The sequence below is a fragment of the Cyprinodon tularosa genome, unplaced genomic scaffold (genome assembly GCF_016077235.1).
Source record: "Cyprinodon tularosa strain WSP-4 unplaced genomic scaffold, ASM1607723v1 ctg189, whole genome shotgun sequence".
Taxonomy (NCBI): Eukaryota; Metazoa; Chordata; class Actinopteri; order Cyprinodontiformes; family Cyprinodontidae; genus Cyprinodon; species Cyprinodon tularosa.
In genome coordinates this window covers 3,091,781-3,117,785 of record NW_024038669.1, presented here as the reverse complement: position 1 = coordinate 3,117,785, position 26,005 = coordinate 3,091,781, and the positions used below count along the sequence as shown (strand labels likewise).

Here is a 26,005-nt window from a genome sequence, read left to right as displayed (position 1 = left end):
ACCATTCCTAAAATCACATATGCCCTTGGCCACCTGTGTGCATATATTTCTGTGCTTTTCTGTGAAGAAACTCATTTTGATAGGAAAAGAAAAACTGAATAATTAAAAAAAAAAAAGATGTGGAGGATAATAATTGTAATTAGGAGTGGAAAAAGTCTAAGTGATGTACTACCCTCCTCTTCCCCTCAGCCATTACGGGAGCACTCACCCGTGGGGCCGATGTGTGGAAAGTGTCCGTCTCCTTTGTTCCCAGTTGTGATGTCACCTGGAAAGGCCAAAGACACATTAAAGCACAGCTCAGGTCATCATAACCTCTCCTGAAGCTGCAGCCACATCCATTACCGCCTTCACACTCAAACCGGCGGTGCTGTGAACGAAGGAGGCTGGATGGGAATTATCATCCCAACAAAGGCCTGCTGCACCTGTGCACCTAATGCTTATGAATGCAAAGCAGTCTGCAGAAAAGTCAGGAGCGCTATGCTCTAATGTAATCCACTGGACAAAGAGGAGAAAGGAGCCCAATATGCGCGCACATCAGAGGGAATAATGCATTTCTGCTCAATTTATTGACGCTGCATTGAATTCCTCTTCCCTGAATGGCTCAAGCAAATCTCTTTCCAATCATCGTCATCATAATATTCCAATGGATTTTTGGTCTGAGGTCAGAGAATATATGACGAGCATTTGAAGCTGCGGTTGCGTTTTTGTTCCTCCAGATTGATGGTGCCATGAAAGAAGCCCCCTTCCTTCACTGTGAGGTTATTATTTCTTTCTTTTTTTTTTTTTTCTGCATGTGCTTTACATTTTTTTTTTTGTCAGGTTCTTTGATGAAGCTTTAAAGTTGTGTTTATGATTAAGATAAAAAAAAAGGAAACCAAATTAAACACAGCACTTACAAACAGGAACAACAAAGGTTATCAGAAGAAGCTTTAAGTTTATACAATCTACTAATCTGACCTCCTCTTACACGACAAACCAGTTGGTTCCGGGATGAAAATGTTGGAGTAAGTCTGAAATTGTGGTTTTAAATATTCATACTTCTTAACCTTTTCATTTAGTCAAAAAAACGTGAATGTATTCGACTGGAATGTCATCTAGAAATTTGTAGTCAGACCTTTTTTCTGCACTTCCAGCTGCAAACCCTCTGTGGTTTGTCTCATCAACATCCTGCATCAAAACAAGGGAGGTTTTGCCCTTTCCTCTCATCATACATAACAGGAGCCTCTGTTTTTTCACAGGTTTACTCTCAAATCTACACAACAACTTGGGGTAAAATGCAAACTAGGCCTCCTAAAGACGTTCTTTTCATCAACTTTCATAAAGGTTAAATTTTGGAACTGCACATGAACCAGCTTCCGTGGGGACTAATACTCCAAACTAATTTTTTTGTCTCTGCAGCTCCTCCAAAGTTTCTAAGGACCTTTTCTTATTCTGATCTTTGCCCATCCTGTCATTTAATCTGGGTATTGTGATAGGAAAATTTAGATTTCTCTTATTTCTTATATTGATTTATGCTATTTACTCACTATTAAAGTTTTAACTCAGTTTGTTTCACCTGCAGGAGCCACACAATTCCCCTGTGTGAGGGTGCTTGTAGACAATACATATCTTATTTCCATAACAAACAAGATTCTTTCTCAAGGTTGCCCGCGGCAGACCAAACCAGATGAAAGTGCGCATTCAGCGTCTGCTCTGCCAATAATGCAAGCGTAGAAGAAGAAATGTGCTGTTTACCTGTGCAAAGAAAGAAACAACGAAAGAAAAATGTCTGAGGACTTCAGTGTTGAGGAAGATCATGAGTTCTTTGCAGAGCTGAATGCGCACTTTCATCTGGTTTGGTCTGCCGCGGTTTCCGTAGACTCGTGAACGCGCTTTTAGGAAATCCTATACACTACTGTTTATGCTCTAAAAACATTCTAAATGACTTTGTTTCGAGTAAATTATGGATGCTACCCACTCAGGACACTTGGAATACATTGGACGAGCAGTATGGAGGAATATTGACACGTTTTTTGTGGACTTTTATGGACCTTTCTGTCTCAGTCACCATAGACCTCCATTATTTGAATGTCAGCAGACAGCAAGAAGCCTCCCAGATCTCCAGATGCATTTGAGATATCAAAAAAGTACTCCAGAGTGTTGTTCAGCATGGGGGTGAGTAGAAAATGAAGGCTAATCATGTTTTGGGTGTACTATTCCTTTAAGCTACTGTTAACACATTAGTGTAACTTAGCTTGATATAATTCTTTAGGTGGTGGTTTTAGTGTAGTGAAGCTTAATTTATTGTTGATTAACTGATAGCTTAGCTCACTACACTGGACAAGTAGCTTGCCCAACACTGGAGATCCCCCACAGAAGAACAACCTTTGGACAAACTGTTCTATCAGTCAGACACTTCTGGAACAGCCTCCTAACAAACATCAGGGAATGTCCCACTTATTGCACATTTAAAAAGCACCTTAAACAGTTTCTTAAAAGTTCCCAGTAATGCACTCACTAATTTTATTGTTGTAATGTCATTGTCTGAACGTGTGTCTATGTGTTTTGACTGATATTGTATTATGTGATCTTGTGTTGTTTTGTCTTCCTGCCTCAGGACTACAGATGTAAATTAGCAACTATGCTACAATCTGGCTCATTTGCAATCTGTACTGAAGTAAAAGATTGTTTATTAAGGTGCACTGTCCTGATTTAAAACAAAAAACAAAAAATATGTTACCCTACTTTAAACTTCAACACTACTTCCTCCCTTTTTGTACCATGTAATGTTAGTATGTATATATGAATTTTTGTGTGAGGGTCGGACCTTGGCAGCGGCCCAGATACTTGACTTCGATGCGCTCCTGCTTCTGACAGGACGCCTCCTTCACCTGGCAGGGATTGTCGTAGGAGCGGCCGTCAGACGCACACACCGGATTGAAGCTGATGTGAGAGCAGTCGATGTTGCAGACGCACCTGAGGAGCAAGAAATCACATTACAGCTCAATACCTCCAGTTCTTTAACATGCTGATACATATTTATAAGGGTGGATGCAGAAATGCCAATGAGAGCATTTAGATTCAGCAAACTGTTTAAATGCATGAGAGCCACAGCTGATGGACAGGAGGATTAGAGGCAGAAGAAAGAAATAGCAGGAAAACTTGCGCTCAGTCAGAACCTTGGACCATGACGCTAATCCTGTTCAAACTGCGTTTCAGCTCATTCGCTTTCACACAATACAAAAATGAATTTTACTGTGCAAAGAGGGGCCCAGTTGCACCGGAGGGCTGACAGACAAATGATGTTCCCGTTCTGTGGCAGGAAGCAATTAACGATGAAAGAAGAGCTGATAACAGAGTTGTACAGTTTAACTTTGGGACAAAGAGTGGTCACAGCTCCTAACTTTTATTTTAGATAACGATGAAAATTAAGACTGAATGGAAAAAACTATGAAAAAATCATGATTTAATAATGTAATGGTGCAAAGCAATAACAGAGGTTTTGCTGACAAACTGATAAAACCAAACCGGTTTACTCCTTTCATTCCAACGAAACAAACTGGGATGAGAAATCATATAATATTCATAAATAATCTTAATAAATATTATTTATTCCCAGTAGGAATACATGATTAAGCCTCCACAAAATGTTTCTTAATTAGTCCAAATATCAATACGTTTGAAGGATGAAGTTAATGTTAAACATACATTTAGCACAATCTGCCTTGCAATTATCATTCAAAACAGATTATTCATTTTTTTAAGTTTTAAGAAAGTGAATCTTGCATTAAACATTATATTTTATTCATAAAAACAGACCTTTTTGAAAGTCCCATGATTACAGATAATATGTTATTCATGACTTAAAATAAGGGCGGACTTAAACCTGCAGGATGCAACACGGATACCTTGAACAGGGAGATAGCAGTTCAACCACCAAGGTTAGTGCAGTTACTGTTAATAAGCATAGTATTGAAAGTTTAGGAAAATCTTAAATTTGTACTTATTTCTTTTATTTATTTATTAATTTTTCTCTTAGTAAAAAATGTGCTGATCTTATACAATCATGTTAATCAACAAAAAATATCTCCACACAATCCGAACAAAAATTAGCTGCAGTGTGGCTCTATTTTTTTCTGATCCAAATAAAGTGATGATAAGAGTATTGGACTGAAGCTAAAAGATTGATGTGAGACTTACAATCACTGCAACATAAAGGCTGTTCTGCTAAGCTGCTAGAAGAAATGTGCTGATATTTACCCATGGGTGGATTTAGGAAATTTGGGCGCCCTAGGCAAAGGCCGGTAGGGGGCCCTCTGAATTGAGAAGACAACACATAAAAGAGGCCCATTATACAGATACAGAAACTTTAATAGAATAGACATACATTATTTTTTCTGCATTTGTCCCTCTCTTCTTGTAACTTTTCTTTCTTGTTGTTTTCCTCTAGATGTTTTGTACTCAGCTGACTTTTCCTGTAGACTCAAAAGGAATGAGAATAATTTTTTTCAAGCACTAAGCTAAGCCGATGGCTCCTTCATGTGTTTCCTAAGAGGCGACAGCAAAAGTAAATAACCCAGTCCTTCTTTTCACTGTAGACCAGCCATGATCTGCTTATCTGTTCTCCATTTTTCATTTGTATGAAATAATAGCTGCATGAATCATGACAGCAGACAAGATAGAGGAGAGCAGGAGGCGGGGTTACCGATCTACTTGCTCTAGAGAGCAGAGTTTGCTGCTTTTAGATGTTGTTGCCAAAGTCTCCAGTAGCAGAAAAAAGATTTTGCACTAGGCTTTTTTTTTTTTAAATAAAAGTGGTAAAGGGGTCTGAAAAGTTGCTAAATATAGCGACAAAAGCGCTAAGTTTGCAACACTGCTCTTCGCAACGTTTGTTTTCAAATGGTTTGCTGCTGTCTGTTTGTTTGGACTTTTATAAACAAGTGCAACAAATGGACTGATCCAATGTGGTGGATACTGAAGGGGGGGTAGGAACTTGGGTCCCTAGTCAACTGCTTAGTATTGCCTAATGGTAAACCCCCCCCTGCGTTTACCTTGTACATGGACCAACAAGGCTGGAGACAAAATAAAAATTAGAGCATCTACTGAATTCAAATCAATGCAGATTTGAGTCAAAAAGTAAAAAAAAATAATTTCACAAACAAAGGGGTGGGGGCTAAAAAAAATCTCCACGCCAGGAGGGGTAAAAGCAATCAGGTCAGCTGGCACACACATGAGGTGCCCCTTTTTTTTCAAGAAGTTGACAACCCTAGTCGCCAGTGTTCTCATACGACTACCTGCACAGAAACGTAGATATAAGAAATAATAAAACAGTTATAAAAGATCTTAAATCTTTTAGATTATCTACATCCATGTGAAGCTCTCTTTTACTCATACCATGTTCAAAAGGAGTGATAGAAGATGAGGACATCTGCTTGTATGTCTTAAAAAGTTTATTTTTATTTTTTATGAGCCAGGTTATGATTTTCCTGCTTGGTGAATCATAAATGTCCTTTAGTATAAAGATGTTTTAGAATCCTTCAACTCCTTATTCTTGTGATTTCAGCTTTAAAACTTAAGTGCAGCATCTGGAGCTGCAGGACAGTTTTTGCTGATGTGGCATCTGCATGAAAGCCAATGAGAAGGAACTATTGTGTGCATTTATGAGAGCTTGTGCGTTCTTCTAAACGTGCACCTTGACTTTTGAGTTTGGCCTGATCAGCAGAAATTACGCACGTCCCCAGACAGATCGCCTGATTCTGTAATTATAACTCTGTCATTGGTCTCTCAGCTCCCCAGTAAAGCTATGTGTGCAGACGCGCCCCCGCAGGTGCCCCGGCACTACTCGCACAAATGGCAGAAAACATCTTCACAATCAGCTGTGATGATTCCTTACTGCTGACACTGATAGTGATAGAAAGGCTGAGCAGCAAGGTGTGACGGCGTTAGCTAAGCTGCAGCACAGACAGAAGAAGCTGCTATGGAAATGATGGTGATCACCGTCAAATCATGGATGATGCTCCTGAGAGTCACCAACCAATAACTTTACACTTAAACAACATCTTCTTTTTTTCTTCTGCTTTAGTAATAATGCAAATCATCACCAATGCACCATAACAGAGAAACTGTGTTCAGCCTCTGCTATGAGAATAAAGCAAAGGTAACATAAGGATGTAGATCCCAACAGTTGTTTTTTTTTTTAAAGTAGCTTCATAAGACGTTTGTTGCTTTTCATATTGTAGATGTTAAATTCTAAAGATCATCTAGGAAGTCCTAAAATGTTCATCTTTCTTGGCATTGGTTGATCATCTTATGTTCTTAATTTTCCTTTAGCCGTTTCAAGATTTAATCAGATTGCTTTATTATTTATTATTGTATTTTTAAGTGATGGTTTTATGAATTTATGGATCTTCCTAAAAAAAACAAAGAGTAAGGCTTCTTCAAGGTTACCTTAAAGCTGAAGTCTGTAAGTTTTTAAAAATCACTTTTTTGTCATATTGGCTAAAACTGTCCCTATGCCCAGACAGCAGTACATGTGATATGTAACCTGTGAAAAAAACTGCTTCAATTGGTCCCACCTACTGCCTGTATCTGGAAAGAATAATTCGGGACGAGTCAAAACAACCAATCACTGCCAGAGGAGCGTCTGATGGAGTGTCAATCACAGCTCACACACGCTGAATCCCGCCCCCCCCCCCCCCTTCTGGTCGCATGCGGTAGCCGCGCAGATGCTGTGAGAGGGGTGGAGCTTGGAGGTGGGGCATGAGTGAAGCAGAGAGGGTGGGGGAGTGGCGTGAAACCTGTTTTTCTTCAAATTTTCAGTCGAAGTCTGCTCTCTTCTCAATGTTACAGACTGCAGCTTTAAACTATTCTGGCTGCTTTCAACCACACAGACTTTGACTGTTTTACAAATCTCTCTATTTTCATGTGTAGAGCTGGAAGTGTAAGATTTATGTTGGTATGAAAGGAGTTTTGAGGTACCATTAGTAGCATTGAATATGTCCGCATATTTAATAAACCCCTAAAGTTGTTTTTTTCTCTTTTAAATCCAATTAATGAGTCTTTATCTAATAGCCTTCACCCATTAGTTGCCTCCATAGACAGGTGTTATTGCCTAATGATGTAAATGGCTAAAAGTTGCAAAGTAAACTATTAAACAAGGACAGGAATAAAAAATATCACCTATTGTCTTACACTTCTGGCTTCATATATAGATAAAGAACAACTGGAAACATGTGACATCAATGGTAAGTTCACACAGGAGTTATTGGAAGTGGTGATTTCCGTGAGCCCCGCAGGGATTTCAATGCTCTGCATTTCAGATGCACAGTGTTTACACCCTGGAATGCATCATCAAATAGGAGGAGCTTCAGCTGCATGAAGTTGAAACCCCACTGACATGAAAAAAACTAAGCAAATACGCATTAAATTAAAATGATCAGGCCTATTTTTCAGTGCTACTTTATTTGTGCAGGTAAAACTGGTTCCTGTTGATTTGGTTTTTAAGATAGAATTATTTATAATTACAGCCGATGATGTCACCATCCCAGCAGACGTTAGACATTTCCTGATATAAAGTTATTGCATAACATCACATGATACTCCTGTGTTGGCATTGAATATAACAGTGGGCATGTTTACCTTATTTAGTTGCTGGAATGATGTTATGTTTCTGGCCTGTCAACTAGTATTTTCATTCCCCTCCCCCTTCTGCTCTGTGCTGCCTCTGCTCAGCCTAATTGCCACTGATTCCTCTCACCTGTTTGCCAGCCTTCTTAAGCAGGCCTCTCTCTAGTTGACAGTGCCAGATTGCCTGAAAGCCTTGGCTAGTAAGCATCCAGCATTTTTTCTGTCTGTCTACCTGATCCTGACCTTTTTCTGCCTCCTGATTTTTTGAGCCTGCCTAGCCCTTGTTGGATCTGTTTTCTGTGCCCTGACCTTGTCCCTGGATTCTGTTTTGGATTCTCTGAAAAATCTGATCACCTGACCCTGGACCTCCTTTGACCAACATACTCTGCCAAGCCTCAGTGAGAATTCTGTCAAGCAACCAAAGTTTTCTGGAACCAAGACAACCCACCTGGATATTAAGAAAGGTTAGTGGCTTATCAGTCTGAACCTAAAATCATCAATTTCAGCCACTAACCTGTTCTCTCCCCTCCAGAGGCTTTGGCTCCCCTGATCCTGAAAAACCTGCATTATTCCCTCAATAAATCTTTTAAAGTTATTTCCTGTTGTGTTCTGGTTGTTTCTGGGTCCTCAGTCTGAATCTTAACAAATGATTTAATATTAAGTAAATCAACAGCCTTCTAGACCCTTCACTTTGGATCTGCGGTTACCCCTGGCAACCCCATGGGACCTGTCAAGATCACCCTGTCAGCATTTCACAATAAAAGCACAGGTGAAACTTAACATCATGGACTGCTGCTAAATTGTTATATATTAGCAACTTTAGAATCGTCTTGGGGAGACCTTCATTATTTAGAATAGCCTCAAAAGCTCTGGAAAAAAAAAAAAGAGTCCAATTTGGTTCATCCTGATGCAGCTCTAATTGGCTGCGATTCGGCAAGACTTTCTTCCCCCACAGAATGTGCCGATGTTGGGCAGTGACAGAACTCAACTAAAGTAAAACGGCTTTTTCTAAAGCCACCTAAAGAACTCTTGAGAGCATCCCTTATTTTTATCTTTGTTAACATTATGTTCTGTTTTCCATTTTAAGTGAAAAAATCCTCACCTACAACCCGTCCTGATTGGCTGCTGTGTCGCAATTTCGTAGAAAAGTTCAGCTTGTTTCAACTTCAGCTATCACTGCTCTGCTCTCTCGGTGCGGTGCTGCTGATTAACAACACCTGAGCTCTATCTTGTAGCACCAGGCAATGGCGGAGCAGTCAACGCTCTCACTGCATAGAGTTCACCAATGGCCGCTTCACCATAGGGTTTATATAGGAATTCTATGTCAATCCACCGTAGTTGACATTACCACCGCCCAGAGATGGGGACTCGAGTTTGTGACTCGTACTTGAGTCGCACTTAAGTCGCATATTTAATGACTTTAGACTCGACTTAGACTTGCATTTGAAGGACTTCAGACTCGACTGAGACTTGTGATTTCTGACGATGTTTTATTTCTAAGTGTTTTTGTTTTACTAACTTGACTGATCGCCGCTTGCCTTATCCGCATACAGCAGAGGTAAAAAAAAAAACCCAAAAAATTGGTAGAGGGGCTGTCAAATTGTCACGTAGCACTGACAACATCACTGACACAACGCTACGTGACATATATGCCCACGCGTCCGTGCGCATGCATGCATGATCAAAAAGCCAAGCTTTAAAAACTTCATGGCAGTCGTAGAGGAGAAATATGTTGTGAATAATGTTGTCAATTGGCACTAAATAAATAAACTGAATTGAATTTAAAATACTGTTCGCCAAGTCGGTTCTGTCTGTTCCAGGGCATTAAGTTACAAAAAGTTATTGCCAGAAAGTGTCTTTCATGAAAGAATTGTTATTGTCCTGGTATTTATTTAGGGTTTTTCTTTATCTGTTGTAGTTGCTAACTTCATATGTATTAATAAAAAGCAGGATTGTGATTGTTTTTTTTTCCACAGCCCTCATTTTCACTTAAAAATAAAAGAGCAGACATTTACTCCTAAAGGTAGAAAAGGTTGTAACCACAAATGTCAAGTAAATACTGTAAGAAAATTGTTGTTTTTGAAAGAAAAAAAATAAAGATGCAAAATTTAACTGGAAAAAATTTTGCATGTGTGCTTTTTTTAATTGTATTTTTAATTTACTAGTTCAAGATAATGATCATTCCATAGATATAATAGTGACCTTTAAGCTATACCGTCTCAGTGACGGAGATGAAAACACAAGGAGAAACAAGCAAGCACGCAAATTACTGCACTTATTAGTGATTAGAATTTATTGTGCGATTAATTGATAATTGTGACAGGCTTTTCCTAAGACTTGAGACTTGACTTGGACTTGCAAAAAATGACTTGTGAACATGTCTGCCACCGCCTGATGTTTCACTGATTCAGCCAAAGAAATGTTTCACATTTCAAATGACTTATTATCCCCTGTGGCTGAAATAAAAAATAAACTAAATCTGGTATATTTTTTTATCTTAATAAAAAATAAATACAGAAAAACTGAAGTTTGTGAAATTTGTCCTCACGTATCACAAAAAAGTTTCAGCAGCAGTAAAGTTAGGCTTTTTTTATGCTAATTGTGTAGAACAGAGGTCTAACGCTGTCCAACATGTTTTGGGTGTTTCTCTGCTTCAGCACAACACAAACAATTGCATAGAACTGATTTCTTCAGGCAAGAGATGGGAAATATTTTTGTAATATAGGTTAACCCCATATTAAATTAGCAAAAGCCACCCTTAAGACAAGATTAGGCGCACGATTAAAGGTTCTCTGTTATCAGGAAGAGCCAAGCAGGCAAATCAAAGCAACTTAATTCGGCTTCTGTTCAGTAAACAAGTTTCTGCAAAGGCACAAATTAAAAATAGAAGATGAAATACAACATTATCACAGACGTGTATATACATCTAAATATATGCATAAACATACGTATTCATTCACAGAGGAACCATCGGTCCACAGAGGCTGCTGCTGTTTGGTTGTTGACTGCAGACATTTTTAATCAGGCCACTTTCTCCACAAGCGGCTCCGTACCACCTGACTGCAGTGCGCCAACACATACTACAGCTACCCGCAGACGTCCGTGCACAAACACTCCACACACGCTCGGTACACAAATTGGCTGGTGATAATCCGTGTTTCAGAAGCGACTTCGCTCCCACATGCCAAATCATTCCTCTGCATGTTCAGGGAGTGGTACAGAGGGGTGGGGAAGTGTTAAATGGAAGTTATCAGAGCGTGGGTGTGTATAAAAGCACCTCAGTGTGAGCTTCGGGTGAGTGTGAGAACACTTTCTTAGCAGGATGTGTCGTATTGATTAGTTCCCTGTGATTTCCCTCCAATCAAAGCCTCCCCATGTCCTGACAGACTGCAGGCTTCCAAGTAAAAAAGGCCGCCCCATGTGCATTTCAGCATTTCACACACACTCACTGACACACACACACACAATAAGCGGCTAAGGCCAACGTATTCACTAACTGCCTCATGTTGTGTACAAATCCCCAGCAGCAAACCTCATTGCAACTGAACATAGCATTGATTTTTATAATCCTCAGCTTCAAATTTCACAGTAATCCTGTGAAAAAATGTGCAAGGGGGCAAACAAACAAACAGAGAGAGGGAGGGAGGATCGTTGGTGACGGACAGAACAAAACAGGTGTGAAAAGGAGGAAAAGTTAAATAGAAACTCTCTGATAAAAACCCACCACATACAGCTGAATAATGCTGCTGTGCTTTCTGACATTAAAGATTATCGTCCAAAGATTATCCATGGAATACTGCATGGGAAGAAATAGGAATGTTACAAAGGAGCCTGTTTGGAAAAAAAAAAAAGAGAGAAATCTTAGAAAAGCTGCTAAAGAAGAAAACCAGTTTGTATTAATGCTCCAGTTTTAATTCAAAGCAGGATGCAGGTCTTTAAACGTGTTTGAAACTTGAATTCTTTCAGTATTTGTGAATTCACAAACTTGACAAACGCTTTAACCCTTCGAGACCGACCCAAACGGTTCTGCCAATATGTTGCAGTTTTACGGAGGGACATGTAGCTGTGATAAAAAGCTGCCAAACTCACAGCCAAAACAAAACAAACATGGCAGCGCAGGGGGATGTATCCCTAGCTGCTGCTATCAGAATCCATGGTTTCCCATTTGGAAGAGGAACAACAAGAGTGTTAATGGGTGTGTGTGTTTATTATTCCAGTAAATTACCCCAGGTCTAGGGTAGCTGAGGGAGAATAAAAGAAATGTATAAACAGATAATCTATACAATCAGGAATAGCAGATATTTATATACTGAAAAAAATATCCGTTTGATTTCAATTAGGTGTATTTTGATAGGGCCAATTCAAAACACATCATTCAGAAACCATTCAATCACATCATTCCATAAAATTGGTTTAAAGTTTTCTATCTCAGGAAAATCAGCTGATTGCATCGACTTGTTGACTTGGCAGGATGCTGCTGGGTGAACATAACCGGACTCCGCCAGATGGATTTGCTTCGCATATCCATCTGGAAACCTTCCGTTGAAGTAATTTTGGGAAGGGGCGAAAATACTGGTTAGCTGATTGGCCTATGTTGGTGATAGACGGGCCAAATAAACCAATCAGATCAACGAAGCATATGACGTACTAACAGAGCGACGACGAAGAGGAGCCAATTGATAGATCAAACTCTTGCCAAAACCAGTCGGGAGAAGAGCAAAAACATCTTTTCCTCTGAGAAAAGCCTCCAGAGCAGTGTTTTGCTCTTCTTTCAGTGAAGAAATACTCTGTAATTCCGATAAAACTTGCTCTATAGCCACGCTAACGCTAGTTTCATCGGCTGAAGCCGCCATGTTCTTTAGACTGAACTGTCGCGCTTCTCGTTGCGTCACACCTCAACCCGCCTCAAAGCCAACGCTGATTGGACGTTCGTTTGGTGAACTGTTTCAAATTTTCTTTAACGGAGAAAGTCTCACGAGGCTTCTATAGCCATCCCTCACTCCAAACATGCATACAGCAACAGTGGAGAGGAAAAAAAACTCCCTTTTAACAGGAAGAAATCTCCAACAGAACAAGGCTCAGTGTGAGCGGGCATCTACCGGGGCTAACTGGGTTTCATCGAGAGAGAAGCAGACATCAAAGGGAACAGAGAAGCACTGATCTATGAGTACTTTCTATGTCAGGTAACAGTAAACTAGCTTCTCAGGTGTCTTTCCGTAAAAATTCGAAAAATATCCACTGGACTTGGTTTTCAAGATTTGAAGACGTTTCGCCACCTCTCCAGGAAGCTTTCTCAATTCAAATGTCAGACATTTGAATTGAGAAAGCTTCCTGGAGAGGTGGCGAAACGTCTTCAAATCTTGAAAACCAAGTCCAGTGGATATTTTTCGAATTTTTACGGAATGACTATGACCTGGATGACTGAGAACCTTCATCAGCATATTCTCAGGTGTCTCTGTCTAGGAAAGAAACAGTTAAGCAGACAAGTTCTGAGCCAGTTTTAATATCAAAGGGATGAAAATGAAAATCCAGTTAGTCATAGTAAAAACTGAGCCCATAGCTACATCCAGGAGAGAAACAGGACTAAACACTAAAAACGGGCCCAAATCTAAAAATTTAAATAAATTATTTTCTATATACACTCACCGGCCACTTTATTAGGTACCCCATGCTAGTAATGGGTTGGACCCCCTTTTGCCTTCAGAACTGCCTCAATTCTTGGTGGCATAGATTCAACAAGGTGCTGGAAGCATTCCTCACGGAGTTTGGTACATATTGACATGATGGCATCACACAGTTGCCGCAGATTTGTGGGCTGCACATCTATGATGCGAATCTCCCGTTCCACCACATCCCAAAGATGCTCTATTGGATTGAGATCTGGTGACTGTGGAGGCCATTTGAGTACAGTGAACTCATTGTCATGTTCAAGAAACCAGTCTGAGATGATTCCAGCTTTATGACATGGCGCATTATCCTGCTGAAAGTAGCCATCAGAAGTTGGGTACATTGTGGTCATAAAGGGATGGACATGGTCAGCAACAATACTCAGGTAGGCTGTGGCGTTGCAACGATGCTCAACTGGTACCAAGGGGCCCAAAGAGTGCCAAGAAAATATTCCCCACACCATGACACCACCACCACCAGCCTGAACCGTTGATACAAGGCAGGATGGATCCATGCTTTCATGTTGTAGACGCCAAATTCTGACCCTACCATCCGAATGTCGCAGCAGAAATCGAGATTTATCAGACCAGGCAATGTTTTTCCAATCTTCTATTGTCCAATTTCGATGAGCTTGTGCAAATTGTAGCCTCAGTTTCCTGTTTTTAGCTGAAAGGAGTGGCACCCGGTGTGGTCTTCTGCTGCTGTAGCCCATCTGCCTCAAAGTTCGACGTACTGTGCGTTCAGAGATGCTCTTCTGCCCACCTTGGTTGTAACGGGTGGTTATTTGAGTCACTGTTGCCCTTCTATCAGCTCAAACCAGTCTGGCCATTCTCCTCTGTCCTCTGGCATCAACAAGGCATTTCCGCCCACAGAACTGCAGCTCACTGGATGTTTTTTCTTTTTCGGACCATTCTCTGTAAACCCTAGAGATGGTTGTGCGTGAAAATCCCAGTAGATCAGCAGTTTCTGAAATACTCAGACCAGCCCTTCTGGCACCAACAATCATGCCACGTTCAAAGTCCCTCAAATCACCTTTCTTCCCCATACTGATGCTTGGTTTGAACTGCAGGAGATTGTCTTGACCATGTCTACATGCCTAAATGCACTGAGTTGCCGCCATGTGATTGGCTGCTTAGAAATTAAGTGTTAATGAACAGTTGGACAGGTGTACCTAATAAAGTGGCCGATGAGTGTACATTGACTATTGATTAATCAAATGAAATATAGCTCATTAATCCCAGGAGGAACATTAGAAAAATCACCACAGCTATTTACATGCAAGCAAAATGAGAAATGTGATACCAACTAAAGTGCAAAAAGTTATATAGACCATTTAAAAATGCATACATCGAAATACATTAATCGAAGATATAAATAAAGGTACTGAAAAATATTTTCAAAACAGTGGGAATTGTGGGAATTAAATATCTTATCTTGTGAGTTGAATGTATTGTTGCTTCACTGGTTAAAAAAAATATAATTCTGTCATACACTAACACCAGAGGGACCTTCATCCTGTTCTACAGGATCTTCATCATGTGACATTTATGAGAGCTGCTTTAAGATGCAAGAAGTCAGAGCGACTCTGAGTTATCAAAAGAAGTAAGCTATTTAGACCGAAACATTTCAACATACACGTTTAAAAATAGCTCTGCATGGAAAAAAAAGTGACAGCCTGCTTTTCAATCAGCATAATTATTGCCCAACACCGACGCCTCCGCGCAACTACTGTAATCAGCATAAGGCCAAATTTAATGCCGTCGGGAACTCTGCACTGTTTAGGAAAAAGCCAATGAAGCAGAAAACATGTTTTCTGCTTCATTCTGGCTGTATGATTAACGCACAAAGCTATAGTAGGAATGAAAGCAGTGAGGGAATACATTATTATCACATGTGGGTAACAACGCCAGCATTTATAGAAAACGTAATCTTTTCACCAAGAACTCGACAGGAAAAGAAATAAAGAATTTTTCCTGTGGAAAAGATCTTACAATATAATGTTTAAACGTGTTTTACCTCACTGTCTAGGGAAACTCAAAGAGAAGAAAAGAGATGAGTAGGGAAGAGAAGAATAAGTTAAAGTTGTGTGAGAACCACCTTGCATCCTTACATGTTCTTAGTTCAGAGCAAAGGGAAGTTTAAAAATGAGGGAAAGATCAATCTGGGAACTTTTAGGCTTTTACCAGAGAAAAAGCAGCTAAAGCTTCTACAGTAACAAAGATGCAACGCGACTTTAAGGTAAGAACTCAGAGAGGGAAGGGATCAGATGTTTGTTGGCAGCGGATGGGAGGGTGAGCCATTATTTGTCTGTGAGAGTTTATCACAGAAAGGGTGTGACTGTCAGGTGAGGACAACCTCCAAATATAGAAATTCAATTTGCAGTAAGCAAAAGTTTTTTTTTTTGTAGCAGTAAGAAATAAATAAATGTCTGGAGGTGACTGCTGTCATCTAGCTGTGATGGTTTAAACAAAGCATCATCTTGTTTTCTGTCACCACATCCCCTCCCCGGATCTTGTTTTCTGTATCACTGCTTTTGTTTTCTGCCTCATCTGAGGGCTGTCTGCTGAGAGAAGTTTGATTTTAGTTTGCCTCCTCCTCTTTAGCTCTGCTCATCCTGAACTAATCAACAATCCACCCATGAATCCAAAATCAAAACAGAAACCACCCATGATTTCATATATATATATATATATATATATATATATATATATATATATATATATATATATATATATATATATATATCACATTATCAAGTTTTTTATGAATCGTTTATTTTGATTTTCCACCAACAACCAAAGATAAAACAGGAAGCTAAAACCAGCTAGTTCTGATGAAATCTAAAACTTACAAACCTACCATTAAATTATTGCAAAAGGAGGGAAATACATCATCTGTCAACAGACACGCATTTAATATATATATATATATATATATATATATATATATATATATATATATATATATATATATATATATATATATATATTCAATTCAATTCAATTCAGTTTATTTCTAAAGCGCCAATTCACAACACGTCATCTCAAGGCACTTTACAGTTCAACCAGATCATACAGTCAAATTGATACAAAGTTTTCTATCTAAGGAAAACCAGTTGATTGCATCGACTCATTGACTCAAATACAATCCCTCCCTAAGCATGCTTGTAGCGACAGTGGAGAGGAAAAACTCCCTTTTAACAGGAAGAAACCTCCAGCAGAACCAGGCTCAGTGTGAGCGGCCATCTGCTGAGGCCGACTGGGGTTCAAGGAGACAGAAGCAGAGATACAAAAAGCAGCTGTAAAAGGCAGCCCCGTCCAGGAAACACACAGCCAGGCAGACAAGCTCCAAGGCAGCTCCCATGCCAGAGGACGAAGAGAGCACATCCAGCCAGTCACGGTCAGAGAAACAGGACTGCACTGAAAAACAGGCTGATATCCAGCATCTATAAACAAGGGTGTTGATGGAAGCAGCACAGCATATATATATATATATATATATATATATATATATATATATATATATATATATATATATATATACACATATATATATATATATATATATATATATATATATATATATATATATATATATATATATATATATATATATATATATATATATATATATATGTATATATATATATATATATATATATATATATATATATGTATATATATATATATATGTATATATATATATATATATGTATATATATATATATATACACTATATTGCCAAAAGTATTTGCTCACCCATCCAAATTATTGGAATCAGGTGTTCCAATCACTTCCATGGCCACAGGTGTATAAATTCAAGCACCTAGGCATGCAGACTGTTTTTACAAACATTTGTGAAAGAATGGGTCGCTCTCAGGAGCTCAGTGAATTCCAGCGTGGAACTGTGATAGGATGCCACCTGTGCAACAAATCCAGTCGTGAAATTTCCTCGCTCCTAAATATTCCACAGTCAACTGTCAGCTGTATTATAAGAAAATGGAAGTGTTTGGGAACGACAGCAACTCAGCCACGAAGTGGTAGGCCACGTAAACTGACGGAGCGGGGTCAGCGGATGCTGACGCGCATAGTGCGAAGAGGTCGCCAACTTTCTGCAGAGTCAATCACTACAGACCTCCAAACTTCATGTGGCCTTCAGATTAGCTCAAGAACAGTGCGCAGAGAGCTTCATGGAATGGGTTTCCATGGTCGAGCAGCTGCATCCAAGCCATACATCACCAAGTGCAATGCAAAGCGTCGGATGCGGTGGTGTAAAGCACGCCGCCACTGGACTCTAGAGCAGTGGAGACGCGTTCTCTGGAGTGACGAATCGCGCTTCTCCATCTGGCAATCTGATGGACGGGTCTGGGTTTGGCGGTTGCCAGGAGAACGGTTCTTGTCTGACTGCATTGTGCCAAGTGTAAAGTTTGGTGGAGGGGGGATTATGGTGTGGGGTTGTTTTTCAGGAGCTGGGCTTGGCCCCTTAGTTCCAGTGAAAGGAACTCTGAATGCTTCAGCATACCAAGACATTTTGGACAATTCCATGCTCCCAACTTTGTGGGAACAGTTTGGAGCTGGCCCCTTCCTCTTCCAACATGACTGTGCACCAGTGCACAAAGCAAGGTCCATAAAGACATGGATGACAGAGTCTGGTGTGGATGAACTTGACTGGCCTGCACAGAGTCCTGACCTCAACCCGATAGAACACCTTTGGGATGAATTAGAGCGGAGACTGAGAGCCAGGCCTTCTCGTCCAACATCAGTGTGCGACCTCACAAATGCGCTTCTGGAAGAATGGTCAAAAATTCCCATAAACACACTCCTAAACCTTGTGGACAGCCTTCCCAGAAGAGTTGAAGCTGTTCTAGCTGCAAAGGGTGGACCGACGTCATATTGAACCCTATGGATTAGGAACGGGATGTCACTTAAGCTCATATGTGAGTCAAGGCAGGTGAGCAAATACTTTTGGCAATATAGTGTATATATATATATAAATATAAGGATTAAACAGCAGAAGAAGGCAGTAGTGATAGATGTGGCAATCCCAAACGACAGCAACATCAAGAAGAAAGAACACAAGAAGCTTGAGAAATACCAAGGGCTGAAAGAGGAGCTAGAAAAGATGTGGAAAGTAAGAGCAGCAGTGGTGCCAGTGGTAATTGGAGCACTCGGGGCTGTGAGCCCCAAACTGGGAGAGTGGCTACAGCAGATTCCAGGTAAAACATCAGAGGTCTCTGTCCAGAAGAGCGCAGTCCTAGGAACAGCTAAGATACTGCGCAGAACCCTCAAACTCCCAGGCCTCTGGCAGAGGACCCGAGCTTTAAGATGACACATACCACCCCACGAGGGGTGAGAAAACAGTTTTATATATATATATATATATATATATATATATATATATATATATATATATATATATATATATATATATATATATATATATATATATATATATATATATATATATATAATATATCTCTATACAGATGCAGAGCTAAGAACTGAAAAAAATGTTTATGTGGATTTAAGAGGGTTGTCCTCCTGAAGGCATATTTAAAATTCCGTTAAACTCTTCAAAGAAAAGTCTACAATGTGAATCCCCCCCTCCCGCTCCCCCCTGAGCTGTCCCAGGAGGTCCAATAGCAGCTTTCAGACGGCCAAGCAACCTCCTCGCCTTTAATTCCATCAACAATGATGGGTGCTATTGATGGGTTTGAAAGCATAGATTTTTGTGGGTAATTACAGTTTTACACCACAAATGGATCTAAATGGGATTTTGTGACACTCTATTGATCCCTTCGAGGGAAATTAGTCTTTTTTTTTTGCCTGCAGTCTGCCTCCAGAGAATAGGAGCTATAGAAGGGTGGAGTGCAGATAAAGGCTGTGAAGCATTCTGCCAAATGAGGTTCACTCAGCGTGCAGTATCTTCACCACAACACTCAGGACATTTTTCTTTATCTGAATCCATAAAGCAAGAGAGGGAAAAATATTCATTTTTCGGCGAATCACAAATGATGACGAATTGAATCAATAATACTTTGGGCAGAATGGGCCGAAATGAAAATTTTCTCCTGACCAGGCATAACCTTTTATTAAAGCAGGCAAACATGGGTTATTTCATGCTGTCAAACTATATAAACATAATAACTCGGTTTTAAAATAAGAACTTCCAAAGTGGGCTGCACTGTGGCACATATGGTATTTTTACTGCCTTGAAGCAAGAAGGACCTAGGATTGAATCCCAGGCTTGGGTCATTTCTACAGTCGTTCACATGGTCTCCTCCACCATGAATGGGTTCCCTCTGGGTACTGGCTTCATCCCACAATCAAAAAAGTTAATTGGTCTGTGTTAATTGCCCAGGGGTGCAGGTGTGTGTTTGCATGGTTGCCTCTCTAAGTTTCTCTGTAATGGGCTTGCAACTCATCCATTGGGGAGAGTTAGCAGCCACTGCACAGACTAGATGGTATAGAGAATGCATGGACGGACCTTTAAATGCAGCACAGGATTTTTTCTGTGTTGTCGTCCTCGGTTATGTTGATATATCTTCCCGTTTGTGAGAAATCTGAGACGTGGCGACTGTTTTGAATTCTTTGCACTGCTTCTAATTTCCTTTACTCTCTCTAGTAATATACAATGCTACTTTTAAGTCAAAATAAGACTATTAAAGTTGTTTATATAACAGAATAGAACAGCTTTTCTGTCTTAATACAAGATGAAATAAAATAAATAAATACATGAAATTAAATCACAGATGCATGTCTTGTTATGAACCAATATTAAGACAAATTTTAAGGTCAAAGTTTTAACCCTTTCATCAAAACGATAAATGAAACAAAAAAAATCCGTCCCTACAGAATCTCGAGTGGTGCAGAATAAATGTATTATAGTTACTGAGAAAAAATATGCAGAATATGAATAATAGTTTTAACAAGTGCAACATATGTTGACTTTTGCTTACCATGCCAATGTTGACACAAATAATTCTGCACCAATAGGAAGTGTACAGTAGGCATATTTCACATGAGACAGAGCTCAGGCGTTTTTACATCCTAGTACCTTTGTGGTAGAGCAAAGAAACTGCTTCCTCTCTTTGTCACGATTGTCAGATTCAAGTCAAAACCAAACGTAGCTTATCAACTCTTATCAGGGTTCCTGCGGGTCCTTAAAAAGTCTTAAAAGGCATTAAATTCTTCAAAATAAAACTAAGGCCTTAATTGGTATTAAAATGTCTTAAATCAGTCTTTCGTAGGTCTTAATTTTCAAAACATCATGAATAGGATTATTTTATTACGATTTATTTTTGTAATCTAAATAAAACGTTAAAATTGACAATTTTTTTTTTATTATTAAAAAAGAAAATAATGGCTCGCCATTATTGGTTCCGTCCCGATTGCGGCCGGGACATTTGGGAGATGCGCCATTTACTTTTTGTCTGGAAAATATGAGCAAGTGTAAATGTAACCAAAATTGTCTCCAGCCAAGAGTTTCCGCCATGGTTAAAACCAGGGAACATACATGAGGCTCAGTGGATTTTGTGCAAGAAAATGCAAAGAAAACCTTTGTTCGAGCTGAAATGACTCATTTAATCATCCAAACGTTATGGACCACATTAATTAACTGAAAAATGTTGCATAGTATGCCTTTAACTAACCTAGATGAATTGTGAACCACAGCCAATGTTTTCTATGATTTTAAACATGAAAACAAAATGCTTATTTTTCTGTTATAGTCAGATTGGTTCCAGTTGTAAACTAGAGCTTAATGTAATCCTTTAGTGTTAACTGTGTAAATGTATGTTTGAGATCATAGTGTTGCCAGTGTCCAAATCATTTGGGTATATCTAAAATATTTGAAGGAACTTGTCCTTTGTTATTTCCTTTCCTTATTTCCTGCAGTGAAAACTGCATGATGATGCCATCACAATGCTTTACTTGGTACATCTCAACTTCTCCAAACACGTTTTAACAATGCAGCTAATATTTTTCTGGTCTGAGCAATTACTTTTGTGCTAAAAGAAATGTTACAAAAGTAAATAAAAAACATCTGGATTTTCTTTTATTGAATCTGTGGATTACCATTCATCTTGAACTTTTTAATTCAGAAGCTGAGGCATGTTTCCCTGGTACAAGCCTTCACTATGGATCATGGGTTAGTGCTAAGCATTTTTAATTTAACTTGGAGAGGGCAAGTTGAATCAAATGCTCAAAAAGTTGGGTTTTCCGAATACACAATAATCCCAAACAATCCCAAACGCAGGATGATTTTAAGTCAATATTCATCAAAAAAACCACAGCTATAAATAAAAGCTCTATGACAGAAAACCACTGAACTAAAAGGATACCAATGATATAAAATCAAGAGCAGCGATTTGTTGAACAGTAATGAGACCATGTTTCTAATAGCTCCCAAAAAAAAAAAAAAAAATGCCAAGCGGCCTTTAATCCAAATGTCAGACAGCTGGGTATATTTGAGCACTAACCGTTCCCGGTTTGGAAAAAATCCACAATAACTAAAACTTGTGCTCCTAATTCCTTTCTAAAAACAGCTGCAGCTTTCTGTTGCAAATTCATTTTAAACTGGAGAAAGAACATTTCAAATCAATATTGAATAGGCAGGAATTAAAATAGGTTTTAACCCATGATGAGTCGATGCAAAGCAGTGAATTGAACTCTGATTAAAGGATGGCCTGGATTTCCAGCAGGGATTGCAGATAGTATTCTCTGGAATAATTAGTCTCATTGAAAAAAAAAAAAAAACATTTAACCAGAAAAACAAGCTTAAACACCCTATTTTAACCTTAATGGTAGCCCTGCAGAGAAACCAATAGGATGAACGAAAAAAAAAAACAAATGTGTCAAATTCCTCTTTTTAAAAGTTGTTTTAAAACTGCCTGCTGTGGAAACGATGTAATAATGTGGACTGTTGTTGTAAAAATAAGACAGTCTTTGATTACTGCCACCTCTCTCCAATCACAGTGTGATTAACTGACAGTGTGTTTGATTAAAACCCGCTGCCGCCTGATTGGACTAACCTGTCATTTTAATCAAAACAGTCTTACTCTGCAGCCACCGCTGGCTGCCGTTTCAGGAAATTCACCCACCGTCGGGTTGCAATTACCTTCCTGATAATCCACCAGAAACGCTCCTATCAAAACACCTCGGGGCTTTTAAAGATTAAACACTCATAGTTTTCATTTTACAAGGAAAAAAAGCTAAAATATTCATGTCTGTTATAATATTTATGTCAAATAGTTTTTTTTTTTAACAAGATGTGTTACTGACTTGTTCTACGTCTTCCTCTTGTGTTATGCAATGTGTAATTGTCTTTAATTCAGGTTGTGCTAAATAGGATTGAGGCTCCATTTTCTTTAGTGTTTTACTTTTATGTGCACAAACTGTCAACTGTGTCCTGTAGTGATTGGATAAATTCGCCCACTGGGTATACAGAAGTGCCATTAAATCAATTTCTGGGTTTTAGTAGCATATTAAGGTGCATTTGCAAAAGTAGGTGGCATCAGGAGGGGTGGGCTCAGACTGTTTAGTATTTGCAACGAGGCTTAAAATGCATCATGAAGCCATTCCTTGGCATTATGGTTATTGCACACAGGGGTACATTATCTTTCCATTACATCAAGCGGTTTGATAGAGTCATACTCTCAGGGCGCTTCTAATTTCCAGCTACACATCTGGGATTTCTTCTAAGTACTGCCTGTCTTTGCTGATACCAGCCGATTATGTTCCAAAGCAGATCAACAATGTTTCTTTATTTTAGCCTAATTCATGTAGAATGGTCTGATTCTGCTGCTAAAAAACGTCTCCGGTTGAGTCGGCTCTTAATTGGAATTTCCACAGACATGTTTCCGTGTAAAACCCACTGAGAGTTGCTTATTTTTTTGTGCTGCACCCACAACAAAACATATTAGAGTGACTATAAAGAATCATCTGTTCCACCTGCAGTAAATGGTTAACTCCACAACAAACGTTATTTCATTGCTGAACTAGTTTCTCTCGTGTGAGTCAAAGACATTTTTGCTCTGACATTGCCAAGTTCTGTAAGGAGAATAATTGGATTTCCAGCATAAGCGAAAATCTCCTTTCTCTCCTGGCCCTGCTCTGGTAATTGGGGTTAAATGAAATGGTCAGCCATGCAATAAAAACCCCTGGTGGGTGTTCAGCAGTTGGTGTGTGCAGGACACAGAAGCGCTGCTTTGAATTCTTCGAGGTAAAGCCTATATTTAACTGATATGATTGAAATTTTGACAAGAGTCAAACCGATAGGCAAGGAGTCATGAGTTGAGGGGGAGAAAAAAAACAAAAAAAATCCCAAAATGATTGTGTTTTTTTTGTATGTTCAAACTGACCAAACGTCCTCAGCATCCACATCGCACTCCGCTCCAAACTGGCATATGTCACAGGTGGACGTCTCCTTCTGACCGGTCTCGGCTGAACCCTCACCTCCTGAGAGAGACAAAAAAAAATAACAATAAACATGTGATTATTGTCCAAAACCAAATACTTAATTGGTAGACACTCTGAAGAGGCACATTAAAAATATTGCTAAAGCAAAATAACATTGAGGTAATGGGGAGAAAACTTGGAAGAATTAGATGTTATGATATCCAACAGAAGCCATCTTATATGTCAGCAGAGGGAAACCCACAAATAAAGCAAGAGTAAAACTCTTGGCCGTAGGTTCAGCAGAGGGCCTGGGTTGGTTGTCACGAAACAGACAGAAATGGTGCAACAGGAATTTCAATAAATTCACAGAGAACAAGTTCATTCAGACCTAAATGTGTCCAGGGTAACTTTTAACAATAGATATTATCTACTCTTGTCTTGACTACCAAGTAGGAACATAATAGTAGTACAATAAACAATTAATGTGGACGTTGAGAGCCAATGTCTATACTGATATTTAACATAACCATTGGGTTAGGAGGGTTAAGGTTTGCCTGCTGTTCAGACACTCAAGGTCCTGCAAACCTCCCCAAGGCCGAGACAGTATCACGAGTCGCTCCTACTTGAGTGTGCCTTTGCCTCCTGTGGTGCTTTGAGGACAAAACAACTGTTTCTTCCCCTGCTTCTTCCCCTTTTCCGTGACACTCCTTTGGGGTTCACATCGCAGAGGCAACCATCATGGTCCCCTTGCCCAGGCACCAAAACTCCAGGGTGACCAAAGGCTAGTCCTGTGAAGCCCAAGCTTGAAAGCTTGCCTTTCTAGAGTCCATTGTCACAGGACTTATTGTTGCTGTTTAATGGAAATAACTCTTACTCCCATCACACATGCTTGAATCTACAGGCTTATTCTCTCTTTTTAAAACTATGACTGCCACCTAAAGGGCCGGAGAGTAAATTCAATGGCTTGTTAAATGTAATGTGACCAAAATAGAGTGCCTATTTGATATGAAAATTATATTTTGAGAAATTTTGACCATATTGCAAATGCAAGTAATTGCCCAGTCCTACTGGATGACTTCATAGCATTTCATGCAGGATTATACTCATATTTTGCAAGTCCATATGCTAGTCTTCACCCAAACGTTTCTTATGTGAACCTTCCAAGGCTGGTGTCCATTTACTAACTGTTACCCCTTACAATGGTGAGAAGTTGTCATAAATGTCAAACAAAAATAAAAAGATACTTTGCAACATTTTCTATAAAAGGAAACCCAGAACATTGCGTCTTAACATTAACCCAGAGATTTCACTCCTCCTGGATGAGCATTGTTCTGTGGTGAACAGTCACATGAAATCTATCAATGACTTTGTAGGAATCCTGCCTACCCAGAATGCAGGCAGGGACACAGCACTTAAGAGGGAAGAAATCTCCATCAGAACCAGGCGCACTGAAAATGGCCAATGCCCATCTCACTGGGGATTTGAGAAGGCAGGGGACATACACAAAAAGGACCCCAAGAAACTGATCTAGGAGTTACAGAACAGTTAAATGATAATGGCTGTAGTATGCATCACCTAAAGACACAAAGTTAAAACTTAGGCACAAATGGGCTTTCCATGTTCGTGACTACTCACAAATACACACAAACTAACTCACCCTTTTCTTTATTCATAATGTGAAACAGAAGAACCATGTTCTCATCTATTGTTTACTTAGCTTAAGTTAAATCCCAAGGAAGTGAACTGTCAGAAAATGCGACATCGCCAGTTTACTCAAGACCCAACATGGCACATCTGTCCTTCTGTGTCAGCGGTCACTACCAACAATGTTCCCTCACTTTCAGTGCAAGCTTTGAGACTGAGTGCACCTCGTGTGAAAAAGAAAGTCAACCTCAGACAGCTCAAGTACATTTACATTCTGTCGTCCCCCACCTTGATTCAACTGAAGCCATCTCCTTCATTTCTTTCCCCTCTTACTCCACCACTCCCCTCACCTGACTGTCATCTATCACTCTCAAATCCCTGCTGATCTTCCCTGAGTCCCTCTTTTATTTCATCGTGCTGATTTTCCCATGCTGTGAGTGCGACAACCCCTCGGTGGCGACGTGGGTACTGGCGTCAGGCTTATTGAGGCTTAGGGGCTCTGCCAGTGCACATCACGCCTCGTGAGTGGCCGACAGAGAGAAGAAAAGGAGGAATAAAAAGCAATCTGGCCAATCTCAAATTGCATTCTCCCACCACAGAGGGCTTCTCGCTCCTCTTCTCCGTCCGCCTCCCCCCGGCACTCTTCTCTATTAAACAAGCTCTATTTTTAAACCTACCAGAGCCCAGGAGAG

The 26,005-nt window shown here is 39.6% G+C and overlaps 1 protein-coding gene across 1 annotated transcript in view; it reads right to left on the bottom strand.

Moving 5' to 3' along the window:
- Positions 1-26,005, bottom strand: part of tmeff2a (transmembrane protein with EGF-like and two follistatin-like domains 2a) — a 259,245-nt gene that overhangs the window by 29,692 nt on the left and 203,548 nt on the right. The window contains exons 5-7 of the mRNA XM_038282916.1: positions 23,633-23,729; positions 2,807-2,955; positions 209-265 (exon numbers count right to left, since the gene is read on the bottom strand). Coding sequence (XP_038138844.1) covers positions 209-265; positions 2,807-2,955; positions 23,633-23,729 — 303 coding nt within the window. The remainder of the gene's footprint in view (positions 1-208; positions 266-2,806; positions 2,956-23,632; positions 23,730-26,005) is intronic.